We start from the raw sequence: 25,455 nt of genomic DNA on the forward strand, positions 1-25,455 counted from the left end.
TCTGAGGCGGGAGGACCTCTCAATTAGTTTAGTGTAATGATTATACCAAGAGTACTTCAGACTTCAGCCTCTCTCGGCCTCATCTACATTTACAGTGAGGGAGCCTTCAATACCTTCAAGTCTTTCCAATGAACATTGAGAGTTATCTCCTTTACAACTGACTGCTTTGATCTCCTCGCAATCCAAGGGACTCCAGCACCACACAGTTCAAAAGCATCAATTCTTCAGCACTCAGCTTTCTTTCTGGTCCAACTCTCACATCTGTACATGACTACTAGAAAAACTATAGCTCTGACTACACGGACCTTTGTCAGCAAAGCGATGTCTCTGCTTTTTAATATGCTCTCTAGGTCTGTCATAGCTTTTCTTCCAAGGAGCAAATGTCTTTTAATTTCATGGCTGCAGTCACCATCCACAGTGATTCTGGAGCCCAAGAAAATAAAGTCTGTCACTGTTTCCACATTTTCCCCATCTATTTGCCATAAAGTGATGGGATCAGATGCATGATCTTAGTTTTTTAAATGTTGAGTTTTAAGCCAGCTTTTTTACTCTTCTCTTTCACCCTCATCAAAAGGCTCTTTAGTTCCTCTTCGCTTTCTGCTGTTTGGGTGGTATCATTTGCATATATGAGGTTATTAATATTTCTCCCAGCAATCTTGATTCCAGCTTATGCTTCATCCAGCCCAGCATTTCGCATGATGTATTCTGCGTAGAAGTTAAATACACAGGGTGACAATAATACAGCCTTGGTGTACTCCTTTCCCAATTTACGAAAGAAAATACCATGGGGGTCTGTTGAACAGTGATGTCCATGTCCTATGATTCACAAAACTCTACATGATTTATGGCCCAATACATACATGTGCTTTCTTGATATACTACATCCTAGAGAAATTATCACACATGTACCAAAAGACACGTACAGGAAATGCTAATGGTAGCATCATTTCAAATCAGTCGGTTGTTCCATGTCTAGTTACAAATGTTGCTTCTTAACCTGCACACAGGTTTCTCAGGAGGCAGATAAGGTGGTCTGGTATTCCCATCTCTTTAAGAATTTTCACATAACAATATAATAACCTTTGGGGGTAGATACTAGTTTTATCTCAGTTTTGACAGGAAAAACTGAGGCTCTGCATAACTTACGTGAGGTCACACAGTCTGTAAGAGGCTGCTGGTTCAAAATCCAGCTGTTTGCTCACAGAAGGCTGCCACCTACTACACTATTTAATTCTAGCATCAATGAGAAAAAGTAAACCTATGGCAAGGGCTGAAAAGGTAAGTTTAGGTCTTTTCTTGATCAGTGGCTTTCCTAATTTCAACTCTTTTGCCTTGGTTGAAACTAAAACTAAACAGTAAAAACTATTTTGCATACTAGAACATCCAGTTGCTTAGAAAAAGAGACATGCTACAAGCCACTTAATGATTGCTTACGTGATTCTAAATGGAGGGCTGTAGACCTGGTCTGAAATGTTGCTATTAGACACTGAATATCCATCCTAAGTGGCTGGCTCAGATGGTAAAGAATCTGCCTGCAACATTGAGTTCAATCCCCAGGTCAGGTAGGTCCCCTGGAAAAGGAAATGGCAATCCACTCCAGTATTGTTGCCTGAAGAGTCCCATGGACAGGCTAACAGTCCACGGGGTCGCAAAGAGTCAGACATGACTGAGCAACCAGCACAGTGTACAGAGACCCTGAACAGTCCAACTCAGTGCCTGGAGTTTATTCTATTGGGAGGGAGAGGAGGAAGACTATGATTAACCACTACAACAGTTATCTTAAACTCCAAACACAAGAATGGTGATCTAATTGATACTAATAGTCCAAGTCTCAAAACTATAAACTGGCAATGGAGCATAAATTCTATGAACATTTTGTTATGATACGGTTAAGTATATTCAAATTCACAAAACAAGTTCCGACTATGACAATTACATCAAGACTAGAGGGTATTCACTTCAGTTCAGTTCAGTCGCTCAGTTGTGTCCGACTCTTTGTGACCCCATGAATCGCAGCACGCCAGGCCTCCCTGTCCATCACCAACTCCCAGAGTTCACTCAGATTCACGTCCATCGAGTCAGTGATGCCATCCAGCCATCTCATCCTCTGTCGTCCCCTTCTCCTCCTGCCCCTAATCCCTCCCAGCATCAGAGTCTTTTCCAATGAGTCAACTCTTCCCATGAGGTGGCCAACGTACTGGAGTTTCAGCTTCAGCATTATTCCTTCCAAAGAAATCCCAGGGCTGATCTCCTTCAGAATGGACTGGCTGGATCTCCTTGCAGTCCAAGGGACTCTCAAGAGTCTTCTCCAACACCACAGTTCAAAAGCATCAATTCTTCGGCACTCAGCCTTCTTCACAGTCCAACTCTCACATCCATACATAACTACTGGAAAAACCACAGCCTTGACTAGACGGACCTTAGCCAGCAAAGTAATGTCTCTGCTTTTCAATATGCTATCTAGGTTGGTCATAACTTTTCTTCCAGGAGTAGAGTAAGCGTCTTTTAATTTCATGGCTGCAGTCACCATCTGCAGTGATTTTGGAGCCCCCCAAAATAAAGTCTGGCACTGTCTCCCCATCTATTTCCCATGAAGTGATGGGACCGGATGCTATGATCTTCGTTTTCTGAATGTTGAGCTTTAAGCCAACTTTTTCACTTTCCTCTTTCACTTTCATCAAGAGGCTTTTTAGTTCCTCTTCACTTTCTGCATCTCTGAGGTTATTGATATTTCTCCCGGCAATCTTGATTCCATCTTGTATTTCTTCCAGTCCAGCGTTTCTCATGATGTACTCTGCATATAAGTTAAATAAGCAGGGTGACAATATACAGCCTTGACGCACTCCTTTTCCTATTTGGAACCAGTCTGTTGTTCCATGTCCAGTTCTAACTATTGCTTCCTGACCTACCACCTGCCAGTGCAGGAGACACAAGGGACTTGGGTTTAATCCCTGAGTTGGGAAGATCCCCTGGAAACAACAATGGCAACCCCCTCCTGTTTTCTTGCCTGGAAAATCCCATGGACAGAAGAGCCGGGTGGCCTACACTCCACGAGGTTGCCAAGAGTTGGATATAACTGAGTACACACACACATACATTACTCACATACCTGCATGTCAGATTTAAAACTCACATACCTGCATGTGAGATTTAAAAAAAAAAAAAAGACTTTGAATGATCAATAAATGGCTTCGTAAGAAAATACCATGGGGATCTGTTGAACAGTGATGTCCACGTCCTATGATTCACAAAAATCTACATGATTTATGGCACAATACATACATGTGCTTTCTTGATATACTACATCCTAGAGAAATTATCACACATGTACCAAAAGACACGTACAGGAAATGCTAATGGTAGCATCATTTCAAATAGCACCATAAATGTTCAAGAAGAGAATGGGTACGTCTGTTGTCATATATGCATATGCTGGAATACTAAACAGCAGTGAAAAGTGAATGGACTACAGCAGTACTTAACAAGAACAAACTTTACAACATGTTGAACTAAAAAAAAAGCAAGTGGCAAATGATTACCTTCTATGTAATACTACTTAGTATTTAAACATGCTTGTTTACAGATACAAAGCAAATGCAGTAAAACTATGAAGGAATACATAGGAATACCGAATATTAAATATCAATTTCAGGGGACTTCCCTGGTGGTCCAGTGGCTAAGACTGAGCTCCCAGTGCAGGGGGCCCAGGTTCGATCCCTGGTCAGGGAGCTAGATCCCACATGCTACAACTAAGACCCAGAGCAGCCAAATAAATAAATAAAATTTAAAAGAAAAAAAAATCAATTTCAAGGCAGTGCTGGAGTAGAGAGAGAAGAATAGAGGAAGGAAGTCATGCATGTTTGCCTCATCAAATACTTCTGTCATGTTTTATTTCTTAGAATTTAGAGCTAAGCACCAAAGGCTAATGTTGTTTTAAATGATCAAGCTAACAATTACCTGAACCTGAAAATGTGAAACTTCCCCACCCCCACCAATGCTAATGACTTTAATGATATGGTAAGATGCCCAAATGCTGCACTATTAGGTTAATTCATATTAAACTGCTAAATTAGTTGTAGATCAGAAACTCAAATATTAACAATTCCAAAGAGTTCAACCTAATATTAAAATTCTCTATGAAAAGCAAAAAAAACAAACAGTAACTGTTCATATTTTCCCTAACAATTCACAATAAAGTGGTCTACATTTACCGACCACACTGCATTTAATGTTACAATACATACACAATACATATTAATAAACACTTAAAAGACACTTGTTGGACAAAGCAAGTGTTTATACAAATAAAAACTGAAATCCAGAGGAGAATCACCTTGTCCAAGGTTAAACAGGCAGTTAGCAGTCACAACAGAGTTAAAACTAAATCAAGGTCCTGTTCCAAAATTAGTCACAATAATCGGAAGCTCAACAAATAAAGAGAAACTTTTTTATTTAGTTCTAATCAAGGATTATGAATGAATTAATGACAATGATCTGTAGAATTGTCTTTTACTGCCTAACAACTTCAATATAAAAAGTTCTAAATCATAGCCCACTGCTATTTTCGTAACACAAAACTCATTTCCCATAAAAATAATATTCTAGGTAGTTATTAAGCCAATGGAATTTATAAGTTAACTAGAAAATTAAAATCCTTCTATAACAATAATGAAAATACACACTATAGAAAAAGTCTGTCTCTCAATCCCCTCTACCTCTTTTCTTAAACTTTTCTAAAAACACTAGTACTTTTAGAAAAAGGTTTAAATTAGAAAGAATGTTGGAAGAAAGAGGTTTGGGGAACATACTGAAGGAGACTTGGAGGCATTGTGCAAGGTTTTCAAAGGTAACAGCAATAGGTTTCTTAGAGAATAAAACATCACTCTTAAGAATCATCATAGAACCAAGGTAAACAATGCAAGACAGGGAGAAAGATTTTCCTGAGAGACAGCAACTGAAGAGTTGGAAAAGACAAAAATGAGGACTAGTGTAGAGAAATTAACAGGGACACTGCATTAAGAGGCAGAACAACAGTGTGGCACTTCAGTGAACAGTCCACAGGGCAAACTGAAACAGCTCACTTCCCCAGACTGCAAGGTCACTCCCTGTTCAGTTAAGTGCGAGAATCCACTGGTTTGGGGGGGGGGGCGGGGGGGATTGGGGGTGGGGGGCAGTATCAGGTCATCGGGCTGATTTTTACATATGTTAGGCATTTTTAACTCAAGATGTCTACTGAAATCTACCTATGCCTACAAAAATATTCTCATTTTTCCTTTCTTCTGATTAGTAAAGACAAATGACATGCTATCCAAATCTTTTCAGTTATAAAGGGCATCCTGGATAGCCACAATCATCTAATGTTAGATGTTTCTAGTTGGCCTGCTTTCCTAAGCAAGGAAAAGAGCTGCCAGGACACATGCATATTATACCATCAGAGAAGGAAGGGTAGGGATAGGGAGACCAACCTGCCTCCGCATCCAGCTCCTCTAGAAGCCCGCTGGTCCTCCAGGTAGCTCCTGTGTCCTGGCCTCCTACAGAATTACTGTGCTCTTGAACTACTGCAGCCGCCAATAAATTGTCCACATTTACCACTTCTGGCTCAGAGCCGGTGTCAGACATATCATAATGAGCTACAACTGGAGGTCCATCTAGGGAGGAAAGAAAATGTATACTTGTATCTAACTTGTGGGGTGAAAAATACTTCTATAACTAAAAGCCCCCTAAATGCCTGTTGCCTTTATCTTCTTATTCTACCTAGTCAGAAAAGCTGCACTTTATATAATCTAATTATTTTGTACATGAAATGAAAGTGAAAGAAATACTCCAGCTTACAAAGATGAGGGACACATTTGAGAAGGAGGAAAAAGGGTGTTATTATGAAGAACAAAGACAAGACTATACTAAACAAAAGTTATATTCAATTCCTGTCATTCTGCTAAAGGGCAAAAGATTAAGAGAAAGGGGATGACTATAGAGAAGGTAAAGCTGATTTTTTTAAAGGAAACATTGATACAAACTATTAAAACTGAATTTATATATTTTTAAGAGGATCAACCTAGTTTCTTCCTCTTAGTAGCTAATACTAAAAGTCCCTAGTAGAATCAGAGAAGAAAGTCAAATATATATTTTCCTACTTCAAGAGCTCTACTTGACCAACATCTATGTCCAGTAAAGCCCTTTTATAATATTAGGGATGTTATGTATTTTACAACATTCTATAAAAAGATGAGTGCGTGCTCAAGTCAGGTCTGACTCTCTGCCAGGTTCCTCTGTCCATGGGATTTTACAGGCAAGAATACTGGGGTGGGTTGCCATTTCCTACTCCAGGGGATCTTCCAGACCCAGGGATCGAGCCTGAATCTCCTGTACTACAGGCCGATTCTTTACCACTGAGCCACCTGGGAAGCCCCCAACAAAAAGGTAATACTCATAAAATTCATCTTCAGGATTTGGATGTCTTGTGAGGGATATTTCTATTGTCTTTTCCCTGAGAAAAACAACCAGGTGACACTCCAAGGAAGTGATACACAACCTTATGGGTTATTTGAGAGGAAGATATTAAAACTTTTGGAAAAATAAAGAGAGCCCTTCTACCTCCAAATCACCCTAACTTGCTTAAAAGGGCAGCTGAGCTCTGAAGTAATTACACTGCAGTGATTCATGCTAAATAATTGAATATTCATGCTTGTAAAATAGATACATGCTTTAAAATGCTAGTGCTACCTTTTCTAATATAAAAGTAAAAGGCAAAAATCATTTTCAATCAACTATGAAGCATATCCCTTACTACTGCCATTTTTGAATAAAATGCTTTTTCTCCCCCAACAGTTATAAAGCAAATCACTTAATTCCAGAAAAAAAATTAATATCTAATAAATTAACATTAAACACACCTATTTTATGAAACTCTTGACTATGAAGGAATACATATGCCAATGAATCATTAAAATAGAACACAATGAAGGATTACTATTTTAATACAAACATCCATTGTGTAAACTGTCACTAAACAAAACATGAAACACACTTGGGGTACTTATCTCTTAAGACTAAGTTCCCAAACCATAGGCTTATGCGGCAACATTTTTAAAATAAAAAATGACCAAACATAAAAGTAAATGAGTTGTTAGGTGCCACTGTATAAGGAACAGACATGTCACAATGTGAAATTCTGACGATCATGACAATTTCAGCTGACTAGTTAAAAATAATTTCCAATTTCTCCAAAAGGGTACATCAAGTTCATAAAATTCAACAGTGTGGCCTTAGTATCAGTTAGTAATAGATTTTAGACCAAATAGTAGAATATTGGTTCATGTTTGCAGTTTTTCTTTTCAAAAAAGAAAAGAAAGCTGTTATCATTTATGGAGTTCTCGTCAGAGTTCAAAATGATTATTATGGAATCAAGATAATGTGGGATGTCCAAATATTTGGTTGCAGAAGATATGAAGGTCAAGTACAATATTGACTATTTGACCAAATATTCTATTTTTTAAAGGGCTTTATTAAGTGTTTTTTTGAGTTTGGAAAAAAATAATAGAAGAGACTTATTTAAAAATTTGTATCACAAATACCATTCACAACCTCTTGCCCTCACACTCCCCCACCCCACAACTCACAACCACCCAACTGAGGCAACAGGTCAACAGTCAAGTCAAAATTGTACCCACTCCTACATGTAAACTCATGCAAAAAGTATAAGTGCAGATGTACATGCAGAGTAACATCACCTACCCATGGAAATAACTTGTCTGAAAGTCTTCATCAGTAGGATATACAACCATAAACTTGTTATCTGGCTTCATTCTTGTATCTTCCATATTTCCAAACAGCACACCTTATAGCTTAGCTTAAATTTAGTATTCATCATAAACAAAGACAGTAATATTTTCACATTTTAATTATACTAAAAATTAAAATAAATTATCACTGTCATTTTTCATATCTAATATATTCAAACAATGACAAGTCAGTACTATATAAACTTTAATAAAGTCAAGGAAAGGTTGTTTTTCCAATTTTGCCTTCCAACAAGGAATCACAATTAAGCATCTTGTGTCCCAAGGTCATCTCACACTATTAGCAAACCAAAATTAAGTAAGACATGTTTAAAGAACTAAGCATCAAGGCTTGGATTTTCTATCATTAAGTATGAATATTAGCTAACTAATAGGGACAATTTATGGTATTCTTTTAAAACATGCTTTCTGCTACAGCAAAATTAAGAGGTAAGATCCTTTTAAAATAAGTATCTCTTGAAAGAAAAAAATAAAAGCAAACCACTAAGAGGAACTAGAAAAACCAGGAACATTAATAACAGAAGCAGTTATCTATGCTTCCAATTTGATTCTATCAATTTACTACAGGAGGGAATAAGCACGAAGCTATTTTTCTTCCTCTGACTTGATTGTTCCTCTAGGATGCTAAAACAACTGTGCTGCTACAGTTTTAACTTTTAAAAACACCAAAATAGCAACTTCAAGTAAAATTACACATGGAAACATTTCCAATTTAAAATGCAGTCACTAAGCATTCCATGTTTACAACATAAAAGGTTATTCAAACTGCACATTCTCCCATTTGGTATCTGTCAACCATACATCATCAATTTATAATGATGAACTTTGTTTTTCTATAGTCATTAAAAGCATCTCTCTATAAAGGTAAATTTAACTCAATTATTTAATAACTACTTGGTCTGTGGTTAATCCAAGTGCTGTGTCCGATTTACGTATCTTGAAATTCTTGCTGATCACAAGAAAAATAAAATGTTCAGCAATCCACTGCTTCATTTTAAGAACATCAACTTGGTCTATCTTGTGCTAGACAGGTTTGCATCCTCTCTCTGACCTCCTAGTTTATAAACAGGTTCTAACTTTTCGAATACCAAAATACAGGTGTGGGACTCTCCAAACAGTCCAGTGGTTAAGACTCTGCGCTTCCACTGCAGGGGGTGCAGGTTCGATCTTGGTCAGGGAACTAATATCCAGCTTGCCGCACAGTTTGGTCAATAAGGAAAAATGAAACAAGACATACAGATCTATCTATTCATCACACATTTCTACTATAGTGGAGTTTACCCGTATGTAACTTTAAATCTTCTGTGTTATTATCAACAGTGTTTAATTTTATGAATTAGTCTTCTTTTCAGTCAAATGTGTTCTCTTCTAAATCTGATGGAAACAATTTGAATCACGAAAACAAAAAACAAAGCAAAACAAAGCCAAACATCCACCCTCTATTACATCTATCTTTCCAAATCCCTCTTTCCAAAGCTGACAACCAAAAGCACAGAATTTTAAAACTATGTAATACATAAGTTACCAGTCCCATTTTACAGATGAGAAATTTTGAGTCCTAGGTAGGTAAAACCAGCATAGTTTACAGTTGTTCTCAGTGGTGAGGGAACGGGAAATGTACAGGGTAAGACTGGGAGCAGTATATGAAGTGCATAGATTTTGGGCAGCAAATACATAGGTTAAAATCCTGCCTACTTCTTCTCAACCTATGGCTCAGCTTGTTCACAGGGTTATGATGAAGGTTAAAATATAACACAGAACACAACAGTTCAAATACTGGTCCACCTGCCCACCTTTCCATTATAAATTAGCACTTAACCCTACTTCTTTGTTTGCTTATGTTACTCTGCTGTACACAGCCTGCATGCAAGAAGCTTTGAGAAAACATCACTGCCTGAGTTGGTGCCTTCTACTGGTCATGGATTAACCCAAATTGTTAAGTAAATGCTTTGCTGGGATTCATAAGGTCATCACATACGTGGCTTTTGTATTTTTATATTTGTTTGAAGTGAAATGTTAGCTTAGATGTATTCATATGAAAGTGTTTTAAAGCCAAATAGAGGTCACTTTGGATTATCCCATATTTGGCATCATTCTTGCCTACAAAGCCCTTCCACTAACACAAGTGTTGTCAGACGCCCAGTATGAAATCTAATCAGATCTGGGAATCAGAATTCCTCTTGTATCCCATAGACATCTGGAAACGTCACTCCTTCTCTATTGCTAAAGCTTCGTCCCAAGGGAAGGCAGAGCAACAGACAAACAGCATTTACTCATTCAATTCCCATTTCAATGACTACAGTAATATACAACAAAGACCAGAATAAATTCCTTCTCTGTTTTACTACAGCCAATTTCCCAAAACCCTTCATAGAAGAGGAAAGAAAAAAACTTTCTTGCTGCTGTCAAAGGACCCCACAGAAGTTCTGTCTCCCTAGTCATTAAAGGTCCTAAGCTCGCTGCCATTATCTACAACATCTAGAGAAAGTGAGAGGAGGTAGAAGTCACTCTCAGTCTCACTCCAATAGTGAGATTCAAAAAAAGTTACACCTAAAAGAAGAGTTCTCAGAAATTACCTAGCCAAGCACTTTAGGAAGGAGGAGCATGTGTAGGGTAGCCAAGTTAGGAAAAGAAGTGTAGGGAAAATGAGGTGTGAGCCTTAGGGATTCAAAGAAAGAAGCAAACCTCAACAGTTGCAAGGGAAATCTGCAGTTGGCAGAACCTACCTAATAAAAACTAGCTTTTTAGTAACACATCTAAATATTTACCAAGATGGAAAATGGTTATTTGGAATAAGAAAAAATAAAATACCTAAGAAAATACATATGTTGTATTTTATTACTATTAATCTACATATATATGTAATATATGTACACACATACACAAAGAACCATTTGAATAAAAGCAGTAATTTTCAAAGCATCTCTTGGAAAAGATAACTATATCAACCAGAAAAGACAAAAAGTGCCATTTCTAAAAAAACAACTTTAAATACCCAAAACTGGGCATTTTTTCTTTATAGTATTATAAAGCTATTTTAGTAAAAAGAAAAATAAGATAGTGCTAAATGAAAATAAAATGCAGCAATATGCACTGAAATTCTATGTCAGAAGTTAAAAAATCATTTTTAAATAAAAATGAATTAATGCCTGTTTTGTGCTTTTCCCGTTATATTCAACTCAATTATTAAAAATTTAGATGTTCAGTTTACAAGGGAGAAATAGAGTTTTAAGGATTACATCTGTTCTTACATCATACTGACAAATGACAGGTCATTTTGCCCAGAGAAGTTACCTATAATACTGATGAACAGTTAACTTTGAAAGTATCAAAGAGGTAAAAGGAAATATTCAAGATTAAATACAGAAAACGGGACACTTGCAGAGGTCACCATCTTTCAATTTATCTTTGTATTTCAAGGACAAATCCACAATTTCTGTTCTGAGAATTCAGATCAATGGAGAACAAAACTAAAACATCTATACTACATACAGGAAGGAAGAATATGAAAATCTGATATGACTTTAGCCACATCCTCATATCTATGTACCCTGCTAAAGACACATCCATTCAGCTTTTTGATTATTCCTCAAGGTAGGCTACATTTTGCTATTTTCTAAACAGTCTTCAATTTTTAACAGGGTAACTCAGAAGGACATATAAAGGAGAAGAATCTCCACCTTTTATGTTAGCACTGATATTTTGTTACTTCCTTTTTCAATATACCAACTGCAAAAAGACTGAAAATTATCTGAAAAACACCATGTAAAATCTATTATTAGTGATATTACCTACAAACTAATGCCATTCATTTCATTACAGAAAAGCGGGTTTCTGTACTAAGGAACACCTAATGTGAATTAACTGCTAGGGAATCACTATAACTAATGTAAAAGGATCCTAAATAGAGTAACAAGAAACATTTCTTTTTAAAAATTTTTATTTATCTAGGTCAACTGATACACTTCAAATGCAGAATTAGGTAAAAGATATAAAGAAAATGCAGTAAAAATAAAAATCACAGCAATTTGACAACATTCTTCCCAAATCTTAAAGTTATAAGACTTCATTATCAAAGAATACACTTCCTCATGGATTATTATTCCTTCATTTCTTAACATATCTTCTATTGTATGTTGTAGTAATTTAAGACAATACGAAAAGATCTATTCATTACTTTGGTTTCAATCTCCACTAACTTTTCCTAAACTTCAGAGAAATTAAAACCAATCAAGAAAAAAATGAAAAGTATAGAACTTGGAAGTTATTCACATTGATAACTATTAATGTACTCATACAACTGTTCTAGACAGATTAAATACGACAAGTTTCTTATCCGTACAATGATTGAGGGCATATACGCCATTTTTAGAGAAGATTCTGAGAATTATTCTTTGAGAACAATTTTTATTAGAACAAATTTAATAAAAAATTAAACCAGTTTAATAAATCTGCTCAAATTGTTTTGATATTGTGTTTTCTCACATGTGAAACCCCACAAAATCTTTTCCATTGTGCCCTTACTATTCTATTTAAATAATTCGAACAGAAGAGAGGAAATCAATACAAGCTAAGCAAAATTTAACAGGTAATTATTTTAAAAAGTCACCTTCTGTAAAATAACCTGCCCATGTTATCTGACTTGCATATAAACCTTAAGCACTGAATTTAATTAAATTGTGCTATATCTCGACCTTCAGTTCAGATCTGCTGTTAAATACACAACTAAGGAATGACAAAAGCAATGAAGCAAAATAAACGAATTTGTGTATATTCTTTTACTCAGTCTGCTAATGAAACAAGCAAGCAGTCCAAATCTTTACCTGATAATCTAAGAAATAAATGTTTCCCTCTAACTTAATCACTCTAACTTGTATGTGGCAATTTTTTTTTACACACATTTCGGAAGCAATGAATGGATATATTAGTGACCTGAATCCATTAAAATCCCTGTAGACTATTGCATAGTTATGTTTCCAGCACAACCTGCCAACTATAGCGTTAATAAGAATACAGGATTATTTCATAATTCTGAAGGTCCACACACCTACACGAGCACGTGCACAAACACACACTCTTGACATTAGGCTTATTCCTTTGACTTAGTAACAAAAAACAGGCTTTTCTCTTGGAGCCCCCAAAATGACAGATCCTTGAGGTAAAAAAAAAGCTTCATGCAAAATGTTAAGTTTCAAGATTTTAATTTTATTGTTTTGTGTTCTAACTTAAATTTTTATTTGAGCTCTTATTACACTCAAGTTTTAATAATGCATACAAATTACACATTAATATAACTGAAAGGTATTATGCAATGAGAGGCTCAAATAACCTGGTAATTCTAATCTTAATCTGTTGGTTAAATTTTCTTACAAATGATTAGGATCTAATGTCCTATAACACTGAACTAGGAGACTCTAGGCAGAAAACAGTCTGTAGATAGATGATCAGAAAACATATTCACCAGCGAGCCCCCTTAAATACCAGCAACTAAACTGCACATGTAGACATTAGAGAGACGACATAATCCAAATATGGGATAACAGTCTTCATTTTAATCTTTCCTCTATTTCTTTCAGAATTGATCCTCTTCTTAAAAACTGGACTGATTAAAATGAGCAAAGATATTTTAAATAAACAATCTGTGTCTGTCTTCTCTTTCTTTTCTTGCAGTCATTCCCTACAAAGCACTGCAATCTGCCAGTCCTCAGTGACTCTCCAAAGGCCATCTCCCTGCTGATCTTCCCAAGCTTCCCAGAGAAGCAGAGCGGCCACTGTCTGGCTTGCCATGGGGCCTGTAGACATTGGTGACAGCCATATTTGGGAGCACATTCTCCTGGGATTATACTCTTTTCTTTTATTAACCTTTTATTTGGTATTAGGGTACAGCTGATTAACTGGGTAGCCAATTAACAGTGTTGTGACGGTTACAGGCGGACAGCAAAGGGACTCAGCTATATATATCTACAGGTATCCATTCTCCGCCAAACCCACCCACCCGTCCAGGCTGCCACATAACACTGAGCAGAGTGGGATTATATTCTTAAATAAAAAGCATTTCAACCATGTCTAGATCAATGATAGACATGATCTAGATCAACTAAAAGACGTTTCTGTCCAGCATTAGCCCTTTATACACCACAAAAAAGCCCAAACAGGATATATTCCCTATACTTAAAATTCTAGGAAAATTAAGCCAATTTAAGGTAAATTAAGGGAAGACCAGGGTTCCCTGGTAGCTCAGCTGGTAGCTCAGCTGGTAAAGAATCCGCCTACAATCCAGGAGACTCCAATTTGATTCCTGGGTCGGAAAGTTCCCCTGGAGAAGGGATAGGCTACTACCCATTCCAGGATTCATGGGCTTCCTTGGTGGCCCAAACAGCAAAGAATCCCTAGGTTGAGAAGATCCCCTGGAGGAGGGCATGGCAACCCACTGCAGTATTCTTGCTTGGAGAATCCCCATGGACAGAGAAGCCTTGTGGGTCCATGGGGTTGCAGGGAGTCGGACACGACTGAGCGCCCAAGCACAGCACAGCGCAAGGGATGAGCACTAGGCACTTATAAAATAATATGTATATAAAAATGCCACCACAGAATCCAAAAATAATTTCCACTTCTTAGTACGTATTTAGACTATGATCTTAGGAATACAGACTCTGCCTCAGTGAAGGAGAATAATCCAAAACATCAGTCAAGTTTTTAAAAAACTATTAAAACTACTTCAAATACTTAATACTTCTTTGTCCATAATACAAAAACAAATTTTTCTGAAAGGAGAATTTTTAAATCAGACAATCCGGAAAAAGCATAATTACTTTAAAGCATATTAAAAAAAAAAAAAAAAACTACTGTGTTTCAAAACAATACTCCTTAAGACAGCAACACATTTTCAAGACACCATGACAAACTGAAAATCAGGGAAAAAAATTGTATGTATGTTTCTGTTACAAAATTATTCTTTAGGTTAAACTTTTCAAACCACAAAATATAAAATTTTGTTTTAGCATATATTCTATGAATTAAATCAGTACATTCTGGTGTTCCTCTTCTTTCTATCAAAACCTCTCTTTCCATATCTTTATACAAATTTATGTAGAAAAGGCTTCCTCAAATTTACTATGTTCGACACCTTCTCAAATAGTTACAATATTTTTACCTTGAATATCAACTATTAAAACTTTAGCTTGATAATTCCACTTGACTGACATTTTTCTCTTTTAGGCAAAAAAAAAAAAAAAATCTGTAGATTTCCTACTCCATTATCTAATAACAACAGGATCAGAACATATCCAGTCAATACTAAGAATAATGTCTACATTATTTTTTATGTTATTCTTAAAGGATTCATTCATGTTTTCTGTTTTAAAAATAAAAAGCATTTCACTACATGCTTAATGTATGAAACATTAAATCATGAAACAAAGAAGAAATCTGTTAAGTTCTTGAAGCAGTTATGCAATGCATAGAAAAGCAGTCATGTTAACATGCTGAAATTGACATTTTCTTATATCTAAAAATCCATGTCTAGTAAAATCTGTGATCCCAGGGAGAAGCCGAATACAGAACAAACTTCCCTGAAAACATCTTAATTTCAAATAAATATTATAGATTAGCCAAAAACTTCTCACCCAAAACCAATATGCTCTTCTTACTGGCATAAAACAGGAAAGTTAAAAAAATACTAGCTGAAGTAGTTTACAAGTGTTGTGCTATCATGTCAGAGAAAAACCCGTCAGTTGTAACTCTCCCAAAGTTAATTCACAATTCTCATATATTAAGCTCTAAAAAGAAAAAAAAAATTTTAAGTCATTTTTCACTTCAAAAAAGCAAAATAAACTGATTCAATCTATTACACTTAATTTACAAGGTGTAGATATCTGAATATAGAACTAAATAGAAAAAGTGATGAAAATTTTCTGAGTAGTTACTGGTAAATTACTAAAATAAAACAAAAGTCTTTATTGTTTACACAGCTGACCCTAAAGGTGGGCTCCCACCTGCTGCACAGTTGAAGAAAATCCACACAAAACTTTATAAACAGTCTGTGGTCCCTCATCCATGAATACTATCACGCACAGACTGTGCAGAACCACAGTTCATATTTAGTGCAAAAAATCTGCATGTAAGACCTGTGCAGTTCAGACTCCTGTCGTTCTAATGTCCAACTATATATGAAACTCCAAATATATCACCTATCTTTCCTCTTGCAAAACACACAATCAGATCTTTTTCAAAGTTGAAACTGTATTAAATATTAAAATAATCTTACTCATATTGAGAAGTTAACTTATAAATTTGAAGGGGAAAACTATCATATTTTTATTGTAAGTAAATCCAGTAGGAAGTATAATTTTTATAAAAAAGCATAAGGTAATGTTAGCAAAGTTATATACACCTACTGAAAATTTTCTTCCTAACTTAGCTTTTCCTCACACTATTTCTCAGTCCTAGGCCACACACTGGAAATCTATCATGCTGCAAAGCTAACAATGCTGTGCTATCTTCTCCCCTTTGACATACACCATGGACTCTTTAACACACCATTTATTTTCAGTCCAGGGACTGAAAACAAAATTAAATTGGTAGTGCATTAGCAAATACGTTTAGACACTATTAATTAAAAAACCCATTCAACACATACCCTTTCATTTCATCTCTATCCTCTAGAGGTTACCCTTTACATCAGAGTACCAATTTCCCCGGATTCTGCCAGGTAACTGCTTAGAGAGTTAAAGCTTAAAATAAAAACCCATCTATGTAACAGTGGAAAAATACTGCTTTTCTCACACATAAACTCAAACTCCTGTCTAATCTGCGTTCCTTACAGTATCTCACATAGCAGGTACAGAGTGTTAATTTGCTCAAAAAGTAATTCATTCTTCCTGCACACAAAGGCTGTTTCATACAAGTCATTAAAGACTAGAAACAAAATCAGTTCATTAAATGACCTATGAAAGAATGACATAAAAATGCTCAGGCAATATTCACTCATGATCTCCAGAATGAGATGAATCACATCATTCCTCTTACAGGAATCACAAGCAAGTCAACACTGCTGTAGAGATTAATGCTAAGAGACCCTAAGGGAATTAACCACTTACCTATCTGGATTCACTAAGATTCCCTATTTTGTATCTTACTGATATTTATGTTTTGGGCATGAAAAAAGCATAAAGATGAGCATCACTCCTATCATCACATAAACACGGTTCTATGTTCCAAGCACATGTAACAAAACTCTAACTAGAATTCATGAAATTTTGTTTTGAATAACTGATTTTTTAAAAAGCAACTTGTTTACTATTTAATTTTTAAAACATTACCAAAAGACACTTAAAATGGGCAAAAGCATATTCTTTCTTACACAATTCAAAAAGCAGATAGTTAACACAATTAATTTTGTGATAGATTCAAAGGTTGTTCTATAATATTCCCATTTTCAACAGAGTTAATCGGAAAACTGTAATGTCTGAGAATTCTAATGTGCTGTCAACATTCTCACAAGTCACCAAGGGCTGTTGCAGCAGTTCTTGGGAATCAGGCAACTGCGTGTAAGCACCTGACTGGGTGATAGGGGAAATGCCTTGGCCAACTAGTTGCATTTTAAGTTCCCTGGGTTCCAGTAGCTGCTTGTTCTCTTCACCAGTGTCAAGGTGAGTTAGTTTTTCCATCCACATTCGGAACTTCTCTGTCTGCCTCTGCATCTTGGAATAACAGCTCATGGCCTCTTCTAGGACACTGCCCTATAACGTTTCTAACACACACAGCACCCCTGCCAAGTAATCCTAAAACTTAGCTGGGCACTCCTTTAGATCCGCCAGTATGACTGAAGTCAGTTTCAAAGGCAGTGAGGCCATTTGATAAAATGTCACTAAATCAGAAAATTGTATTTTTATTAAGACATGCTTATTCAGGAAAATGACTTAAGCATTACCAAGAACAGGCAAATAGATTCAGCAATGATAAGGAGCACTTAATTAACCAAACAAAAGTAATTCTGAGAAAAATAACATGACACTACCCTTTTTTCACAGCTTCACAATCTGCCTAGGATTTTGTATTTTGTACTATACAACTAACTACTCAAGTTTGAAAGTATCAGTAGCTTTCAAACTTGCTAAACATAAAGACCTGGAATGGTATAACAAACACCAAAATGTAGGCAGCTCCCAGGCATTAGGTTTGTTTTAAGCCCCCTGGGTGATTCCAGTGTACAACCCTGACTGAATATCACTGTATCCTTGAATATTTTCACACCATGACTTTAAAATTCTAAAAGTTGTTTTAACAACTGACCCATAATAAGTCAGTATAAATAATTCTCAGTTAATTGATTTTCATCAACTACTCTTAAGTTAAAAAAAAATTGTTTTCCTTATGGAAAAACCACATAAAGGATATACAAAATCCATGTATACTGCTGTGTAATATTTTTTATAAACCCTGGTTTGTGCAAGGTACTAAAACATATATCTCAAAAAAAAAAAAACGTTTTGTGGTTAAGTTCTGGATATACAAATCATATCCTCCTCTTCTGGATAACACACTAATGGCTCTGAGTTGTCCTGCAGTAGACAAATCTGTTTCCACATGATCCAGCACTTTCCAAATGTGTGACAGTATACACCTATTAATATCGAGTAGAACAGTGGTTTCAGAGGATTCCAGTTTTAGGACATGCTCTTCTATATACAGTGTTTTATCCTTGAACTAGGCCAGATTAGTTTTGGTTTGGGTCCCAGATACTTTGGGTTTCTAGTAAAACTAATTATAACGAACTCTTCTTTTCTTCAGGTAACTATTAAAAATGTTACCTCCTCAGATCACTCTTGCCTATGCTACCTAAAATAGCTATTCTACCCCATCTCTAGTTCATTTTTATCTGAACTCTTATATCTTGCTTTATTATCATTCATAATGTATATTTCTACTTGAGAGCATATGATGAATTCATTTATTATCTGTCTCCTCAAAAAAGATTATGTTTCACGAGGGCAGACAGGTTTCATTCACTGTTGCATTCCCAAAGCCACACAGATGTCCAAAATTTGCTGAATGAATGAACGATGGAATCAATCAATCTTGGCCTTACACCATCTACCTATATCAAGAAGTCTGCCCCCATGAAGAACTGCCCCCATGAAATGCTCTATTGTATTTATTCCAGAGTATTTCTGAAAATACAGTTTACTTTATCTCATAGTGGCTTTTTACGAATAGGTGAAAGAAAAGTTTCCCAGGTCTCAGTATCAAGAAATGCAATGTTTCTCCTATATAAAGAGAACTGCTATATCATACCACCTCACCTCTTTTCAATGCCTAAAAGGCTACAGGACAAATTTTGAGCCCAATTCTACCTAGCAAATAAAAACTTCATGAAGTTTATTGTTACCAACTTTTCCCTCTAACTTCATTTTATTCCTCCACCCCTGATTACGCCATTCCATGCCCTCTCTCCACATTAAAAAAAAAAAAAAAAAACCACACACACACCTTATTTATAAGTAAACTTCTTCAAGAAAGACATACCTTTCCCCAAAGTATAACACATTTAGCTTATGGAGAAACTAAAAGGAGTTTGAAGCATATTAAACTTTCTTTAAACAGTTTATCCCCATTATAAGTGCTGGGTAAACTTTAGTGTATAGGACAGGAATTTATACAACTACTTTGATGTTTCAGATTCTGGTGCTACTTATTTTTCAGTTTTTAAAAGCTGAATTCAACAAAATGGTGTGAGAACATTTGTGCTAAGAACCGTGAGAGAAGATGTAGCCTTATGAAGATGACTAGCAGCAAAACACACTAAAAGCAAAGACATTTTAAAGTCTAAAAAGACGACGCAATTACATCTGTCAAAACAAACAGGTTCATACCAAGTATGAACCCTAACGTGTAAACTATGGACTCTGACTGATGTGTCACTCTAGGTACAAACGTTCCATTCTGTGCAGGTGTTGGTAGTGGAGGAGGCTGCACACATGTGAGAAGAGGAATAAATGGGAAGTCTCCGTTTCCCATTTATTCTCATTTATCCCATTTATTCTCCTTCCGTTTTATTTTGCTGTGAACCTACAATTGCTCTGAAAAGTACATCTAAAAAAAGAAAACCAACCAGGGACCATATTCTCATCTTAAACACACATGTGCCCTTTTAACAATACAATATATCCTACTTTGAGACAGACATATCAAAAGCAAAGTTTATGCTTTTACATACACGAAGTTTTTAAGGGCACCCACCTAAGGAAATAAATTAGAAAAAACAGGCTGAAAATAATATTTCGGTGCTTTAACATTAGAGATTGTCAAAGAATACCCACCAGTAACATTTCAAAGCTTCTAAATGTAAGGTAACATTATCTGGACACTGTAGTATTGAGGAAATCACATTTAAGCAATGCATGCTTTTAATATAATCACTTAAATGGAGAAAAATTTATAATTGTTCATTTGTTAATTAATAAAGACTGTGCTGTGGTTTTTATAATTAAGAACATTTTAAAAAATGAGACTCTACTGTTCAGAACTTAACTGAAGCAGACTACAATGATTTTTAGCTATGAGAGACTTCACATATCACTGCTTAACTGAGTAGTTCTCAGTCTGGCTGCCCAATGTCATCACCAGGGAGCTTAAAAATGCTGCTACCTTTATGCGAAGTGAAATAAGTCAGAGAAAGACAAATATTGTATGATCTCACTTGCATATGGAATCTTAAGAAAACCAAACTATAAAAGCACAGAGTAGTTTGGTAGAGAGTACAGAGTGCAGCAAGAATGAGTGAAGGTGATCAAAGGAGACGAACTCCCAGTTGTATAAGAAGAGTAAGTTCTAGGGATTTAATACACCATAGTGACTACAGTTAACAATACTGCATCATATATTTGAAAGGAAGACAACTTCCTAATACATAAATCGTAAGTATGCAAAGTAAGAGGTGTGTTATGCTAATAAATTTCACAATATATACATTTAGGAGAAGGGGATGACAGAGAATAAGATGGTTGGATGGCATCACTGACTCAATGGACACAAGTCTGAGCAAGCTCAGGGAGCTGGTGATGGACAAGGAAGCCTGGCGTGCTGCAGTCCATGGGGTCACAAAGAGTTGGACAAGACTGAGCGACTGAAGTGAACTGACATTTATTAAATCAAGACTTTATATACCTTAAGTTTACACAATGTCATATGTCAATTATGCTTCCAAAAAGGTCGGGGGGAAATGCTGATGCCTGGGTCAGATCCAGAGATTCTGATTTAACAAGTCTGGAATGGAGCCCGGGTGTCATAAGTTTTAAGTGCTCCCCACTCAAGTGATTCTAACACACAGCCAGACTGAAAACTGCACAGATACTACGTTGTTTGCATTTACTAATCACTGCTTTCAGGCAGTTTTCACCTGATTACACAGTCTTGGTATTTTGTTATCAGTGTATTTAATGAGTGTCCCAAACAGCTGCCAAAATACCATCAGATTTTAAATTATGACCATGGGGCTTTCAGTCACCTCATATTCAATATAGGAAAAAGGTTACAGGATTCCCGACCTGGGTTTGGGGTCTCCATCTTCCACTGCGAGTCCCTACAGCTTAAATTAATGATAAAATTTTTCAAGTAATTCAACCCTCAGTAGGTTACAAACCCTCACAAATCAATTTTAAACAAAAGTGTAGCAAGAGGAAAATGTGCAAAGAACATGAATAGATTGTTTACCAAAAGAACACAAATGGCCAGTATGATTTTTCAACTTCAATAGTGATCAAAGAAATACAAATTAATGCCAAGATACAATTCTTCCATCACACCAGCAACATTTTCATAAACACTCAAAAGAGAGAAAATAATGCAACCAACACTTTAAGCTCCTGGATGAAATAAACTCAATAAAGTCTTAAAAAGTAGTTTGGCAATATGTGTTGAGAGACTTAAAAGTGTTCATACTCTTCTTCATAATAGCAAAAGCTAAAAACAGCCCAAAGGGCCAACATTAGGGAAGTTATTTTATAGTCAGTTAAATTATTCAAAATCCACACATGGTTTTAGGGAGACTATTGTGTTTTGGTTAAATGCTCAAAATGCAGTATTAGAGGGAAAGAAAAGTATACATAGTACGATCAATTCTGTTATACATTATGGAAGGCAATACTCTTAAATGTTAACAGAAACAGGATTTTAGTCTTAGACTTCACATTTTTCTATTTTCAAATTTTTCTAAGAACGATTTACTACTTAAAGAAAAATTTTTTTCATTTCCAAGAGTTAAATGATCAGGCACAATAAGTCTCTACATAGGAAAAACTGTAAGGTAAAATGATAGCTAATCATGAGGGATTTCATTGCATAAACAATTGTGGTGAGTTGTGAATGCTGAGACCCTAGCTTTAGGAGGGCTGAGCTGCTCCAGCCTGATCACAAAGGATTAAGGACTCAGATGATCTTAGCTGTCCTTTACAGCCTGACATTCTCCAAAATAGACCAATTAGATTTTCTAAATGCAAATCAACTGACCCTTACCCACCAAGATGGATACTATTTTTGAACCTCCATCCAAGTGGTCACTTCCATGGTGCACTACTAAACTACACAGAAGTAGGTCACTATAGCCAAGGTAGGATGAAGCTACAGGCTTCCCAGGTGGCACAGAGGTAGAGAATCTGCCTGACAATGTAGGAGACACAGAAGACATGGATTTGATCCCCAGGTTGGGAAGATCCCCTGGAGCAGGAAATGGCAACCCACTCCAGTATTCTTGCCTGGAAAACACCATGGACAGAAGAGTCTGGTGGGCTACAGTCCATGGGGTCGCAAAGAGTCAGACACAAGTGACCAACTGAGCACACACACACACAAGATGAAGCTACTGTGAGGTTTATTATATACTAAATATTCATGAAAAACATGTCACTGGAAGAACTTTTCTCTGCTGCCCACCCTCAATGATGCACATAAGTTGCTCTGTTCAGAGAATTTCTGAATTGAAGTCTGATGTCCGTTATTCACATTCACTAAAATCAAAATTCCCTGGGGGAGTTTCACGGCCATCCAGTGGTTAGGACTCCATGCTTTCAATGCCAAGGGTTTGCATTCAATCTCTGATCAAGGAACTAAGATCCCACAAGCCATGTGGCACAGCCAAAACAAAACAAAAAACAAAAATTCCCTGCAAGAGCAGACTTTATATATCTAGTTTCAAAGTGATTTTACAGAAAAACTGATGTTTCTCACAACCCGTGAAGAAATAATGCTCCAATAATAAAACTGCAAAGAATGATTAATAATATAAAAAGATCTATAAATGAGATACTCAATAAAAACCTTGAATACTCAAAACCACCACACACTATTTTCACATTAATATCCACTATGAAATACTCTATTTTTGCTCATCTCTAAGTCCCCCAAATGAAAGAACTGCCAGAATTATCTTGATATGATACTTCCAGATTCTTAAAACAGAAATATATCAATAGTTTGGAAAACTTCAAGGAGAGAATGACCTAGTGTGGATACTAAGCTGCCTGTCAGCGAAACGCTAACTAAGACAACAAAACCACTTTGTAAACATCTGTGGTCCAAATATCAAACTCAATTATTAGGCATCACCAGACACTATGTAAGTTTGCAACATTATTTTCAGTCTTTAAAAGAAAATGCATTAATTGTTAAAATTGTTTGGCATAAGTCAACATTTAGCATAATTCCTTCAGTGTTTAAACTGCTGCCAAAGTTTATAAAGCACTCTGAACTACTAAAATTATTTGCAACTTAATGAAAGTGTAAAGCAAGAATATCAGTTTTTATTCTCCCTCTTGGTTTCCATTCTGTATAACTCGCTGCACTCAAATTCCAAATCCCGAGATTCGTTGTTAGATATCCAGTTTAAGTTCACCTGAATGTCCACGGTGTTGCACTCATGTTTCAAGTCAGTTCACAATTTATCCTATCTTTACAATCTATGTAACTTTTCAGCAACTGCCTTGCTAGGGGCAGAGTGTATCCCTCCTGCCCCAAAGTTATAATGTGACTCAAGAAAATAAGGTACACATAATTATGACAACAGAAAAGGCCAATCAATGTCAAAATTTTTCAGGGATAACAATGTGGATAGTTGAAATGAACTTCCTAATATTTAAACTTAAGCTGTTCTATCTTTGTCACTTTGCGTAATTCTAGGAAAAACCATTCACAGCTGCTTATGCGTACAGCACCTTCAGAACTGCGGTGTGCAGCCCAAACAGTCATGTATAGTGGCCCTGCAGCTTACCTACCATTTGGTTCTCCATGATTACTCTACATATTTTCAAAACAGAAACTAAATTATAGAGACAGATAATTTACTTTGGTGTTTCGGTTGGTATACCATTCAGAATAGACAAGAAATAGATGACTGGCATTTGAGAAGTTTCAGATGCTGGTCAAGGCAGTCAATTAGCAGAGGGGTTTGGAAAACATGAACAAAGCACACCGAATCTATATAAGCCAAACAGGGAGAACGTCCTTGAAGGTATTTCTCATGCCATCTCTACCATGGGGTCTATCTTCAAAGAGAATTTTGTTCAACCACCTTCTCCGTTTCCATAAAAAGACAAAGAAGCACTGGGCAGTTACATAAAAATCTGTTTAGTGAGTGGAATTAAGCACTGTATCAAGAGATCCATTATGATCATGAGTAGTAGATTAGTACAGGACCTAAGAATGCATAAGCAATTGTATGGTTGTTAATAGGCTTTCCTTAAAACACTAAATATAAACTGTAAATATACCTGCCTTAGAACAACCCCAGTGTCTGCTCCTCCCATGTAGTCAACTGATGGGCTTCAATTAAACCCTCTCTCCCAGGAATTATAACACAGGGAACCACCAAAGGAATTCAACAGATATTAAAACAGTAAGCATGTCCAACAACTGTTAGGAACACATTTAATATACTATATGCATGATACTTTTATTGTAAGTTGAACACCTATAAAATCATTCTTATTACTGAGTTTCTGCAAGTTTGGTTATAGATTTAATTAACCAATATGATTTTTATTGAAATTCTTCATGTATCAGCAATATGCTGATGTATAGAATCAGAAACCTTTCAAAAACTAGGAGAAAAAAAGTCACCCATAAAACTCGGAAAACCAAAACTTCCCCCTCTTTACCATAGCAACAAATAACACTGTCATGATCTATTACAAGCTGACTACTTTACAGAATATTCCTAATTGAAAGTCTCTTCAACAATGAGAATTCACCCAATTAAGGACTGTTCAGATCTCATTTTTCTTCCGCTAGGAAATCTCAAGACTGCCTTCATAGTACACAGTATCAGATGAAGTAATATAGAGAAAGCAGATTATGTCAAACATGTAATAAATTACAGACTCATATCAATGAGAGCTGGAACAGTGGATTTCTACTGAACTTTTTAAACTTGGGGGTGTTAAGGGGGAAATTTTTCAAAAAACATTCTTTTCAAATGCAAGTGACAACGAGCTAATCATGCACTGAATGGAGGAGAAGGGGAATACATAAAACTACTGGTTTAGCAGGAACAGCTATTAGAAACCTTTAACAGAAGATAGAACACGTTATTTCAGACACCATCAGCTTGAGTGCAGTGGCTATATAATAAAGCAAGGTGCCTATTCCTGAGGAGTATGTACTT

General features: G+C 36.1%; 1 protein-coding gene across 7 annotated transcripts in view; it reads right to left on the minus strand.

Moving 5' to 3' along the window:
* The window catches only part of CUNH18orf25 (chromosome unknown C18orf25 homolog), a 75,854-nt gene that overhangs the window by 20,801 nt on the left and 29,598 nt on the right, over positions 1-25,455 (minus strand). For 5 of the 7 annotated variants that reach the window (XM_040264549.1, XM_040264550.1, XM_040264553.1 and 2 more), the window contains exon 3: positions 5,466-5,648. The exons of the other annotated variants lie outside the window; for them this stretch is intronic. In XM_040264549.1, the coding sequence (XP_040120483.1) occupies positions 5,466-5,648 (183 nt within the window). The remainder of the gene's footprint in view (positions 1-5,465; positions 5,649-25,455) is intronic. 7 annotated transcript variants of the gene reach the window in all.

Source organism: Oryx dammah, unplaced genomic scaffold, assembly GCF_014754425.2.
Source record: "Oryx dammah isolate SB20612 unplaced genomic scaffold, SCBI_Odam_1.1 HiC_scaffold_22, whole genome shotgun sequence".
In the NCBI taxonomy this organism is placed as follows: domain Eukaryota; kingdom Metazoa; phylum Chordata; class Mammalia; order Artiodactyla; family Bovidae; genus Oryx; species Oryx dammah.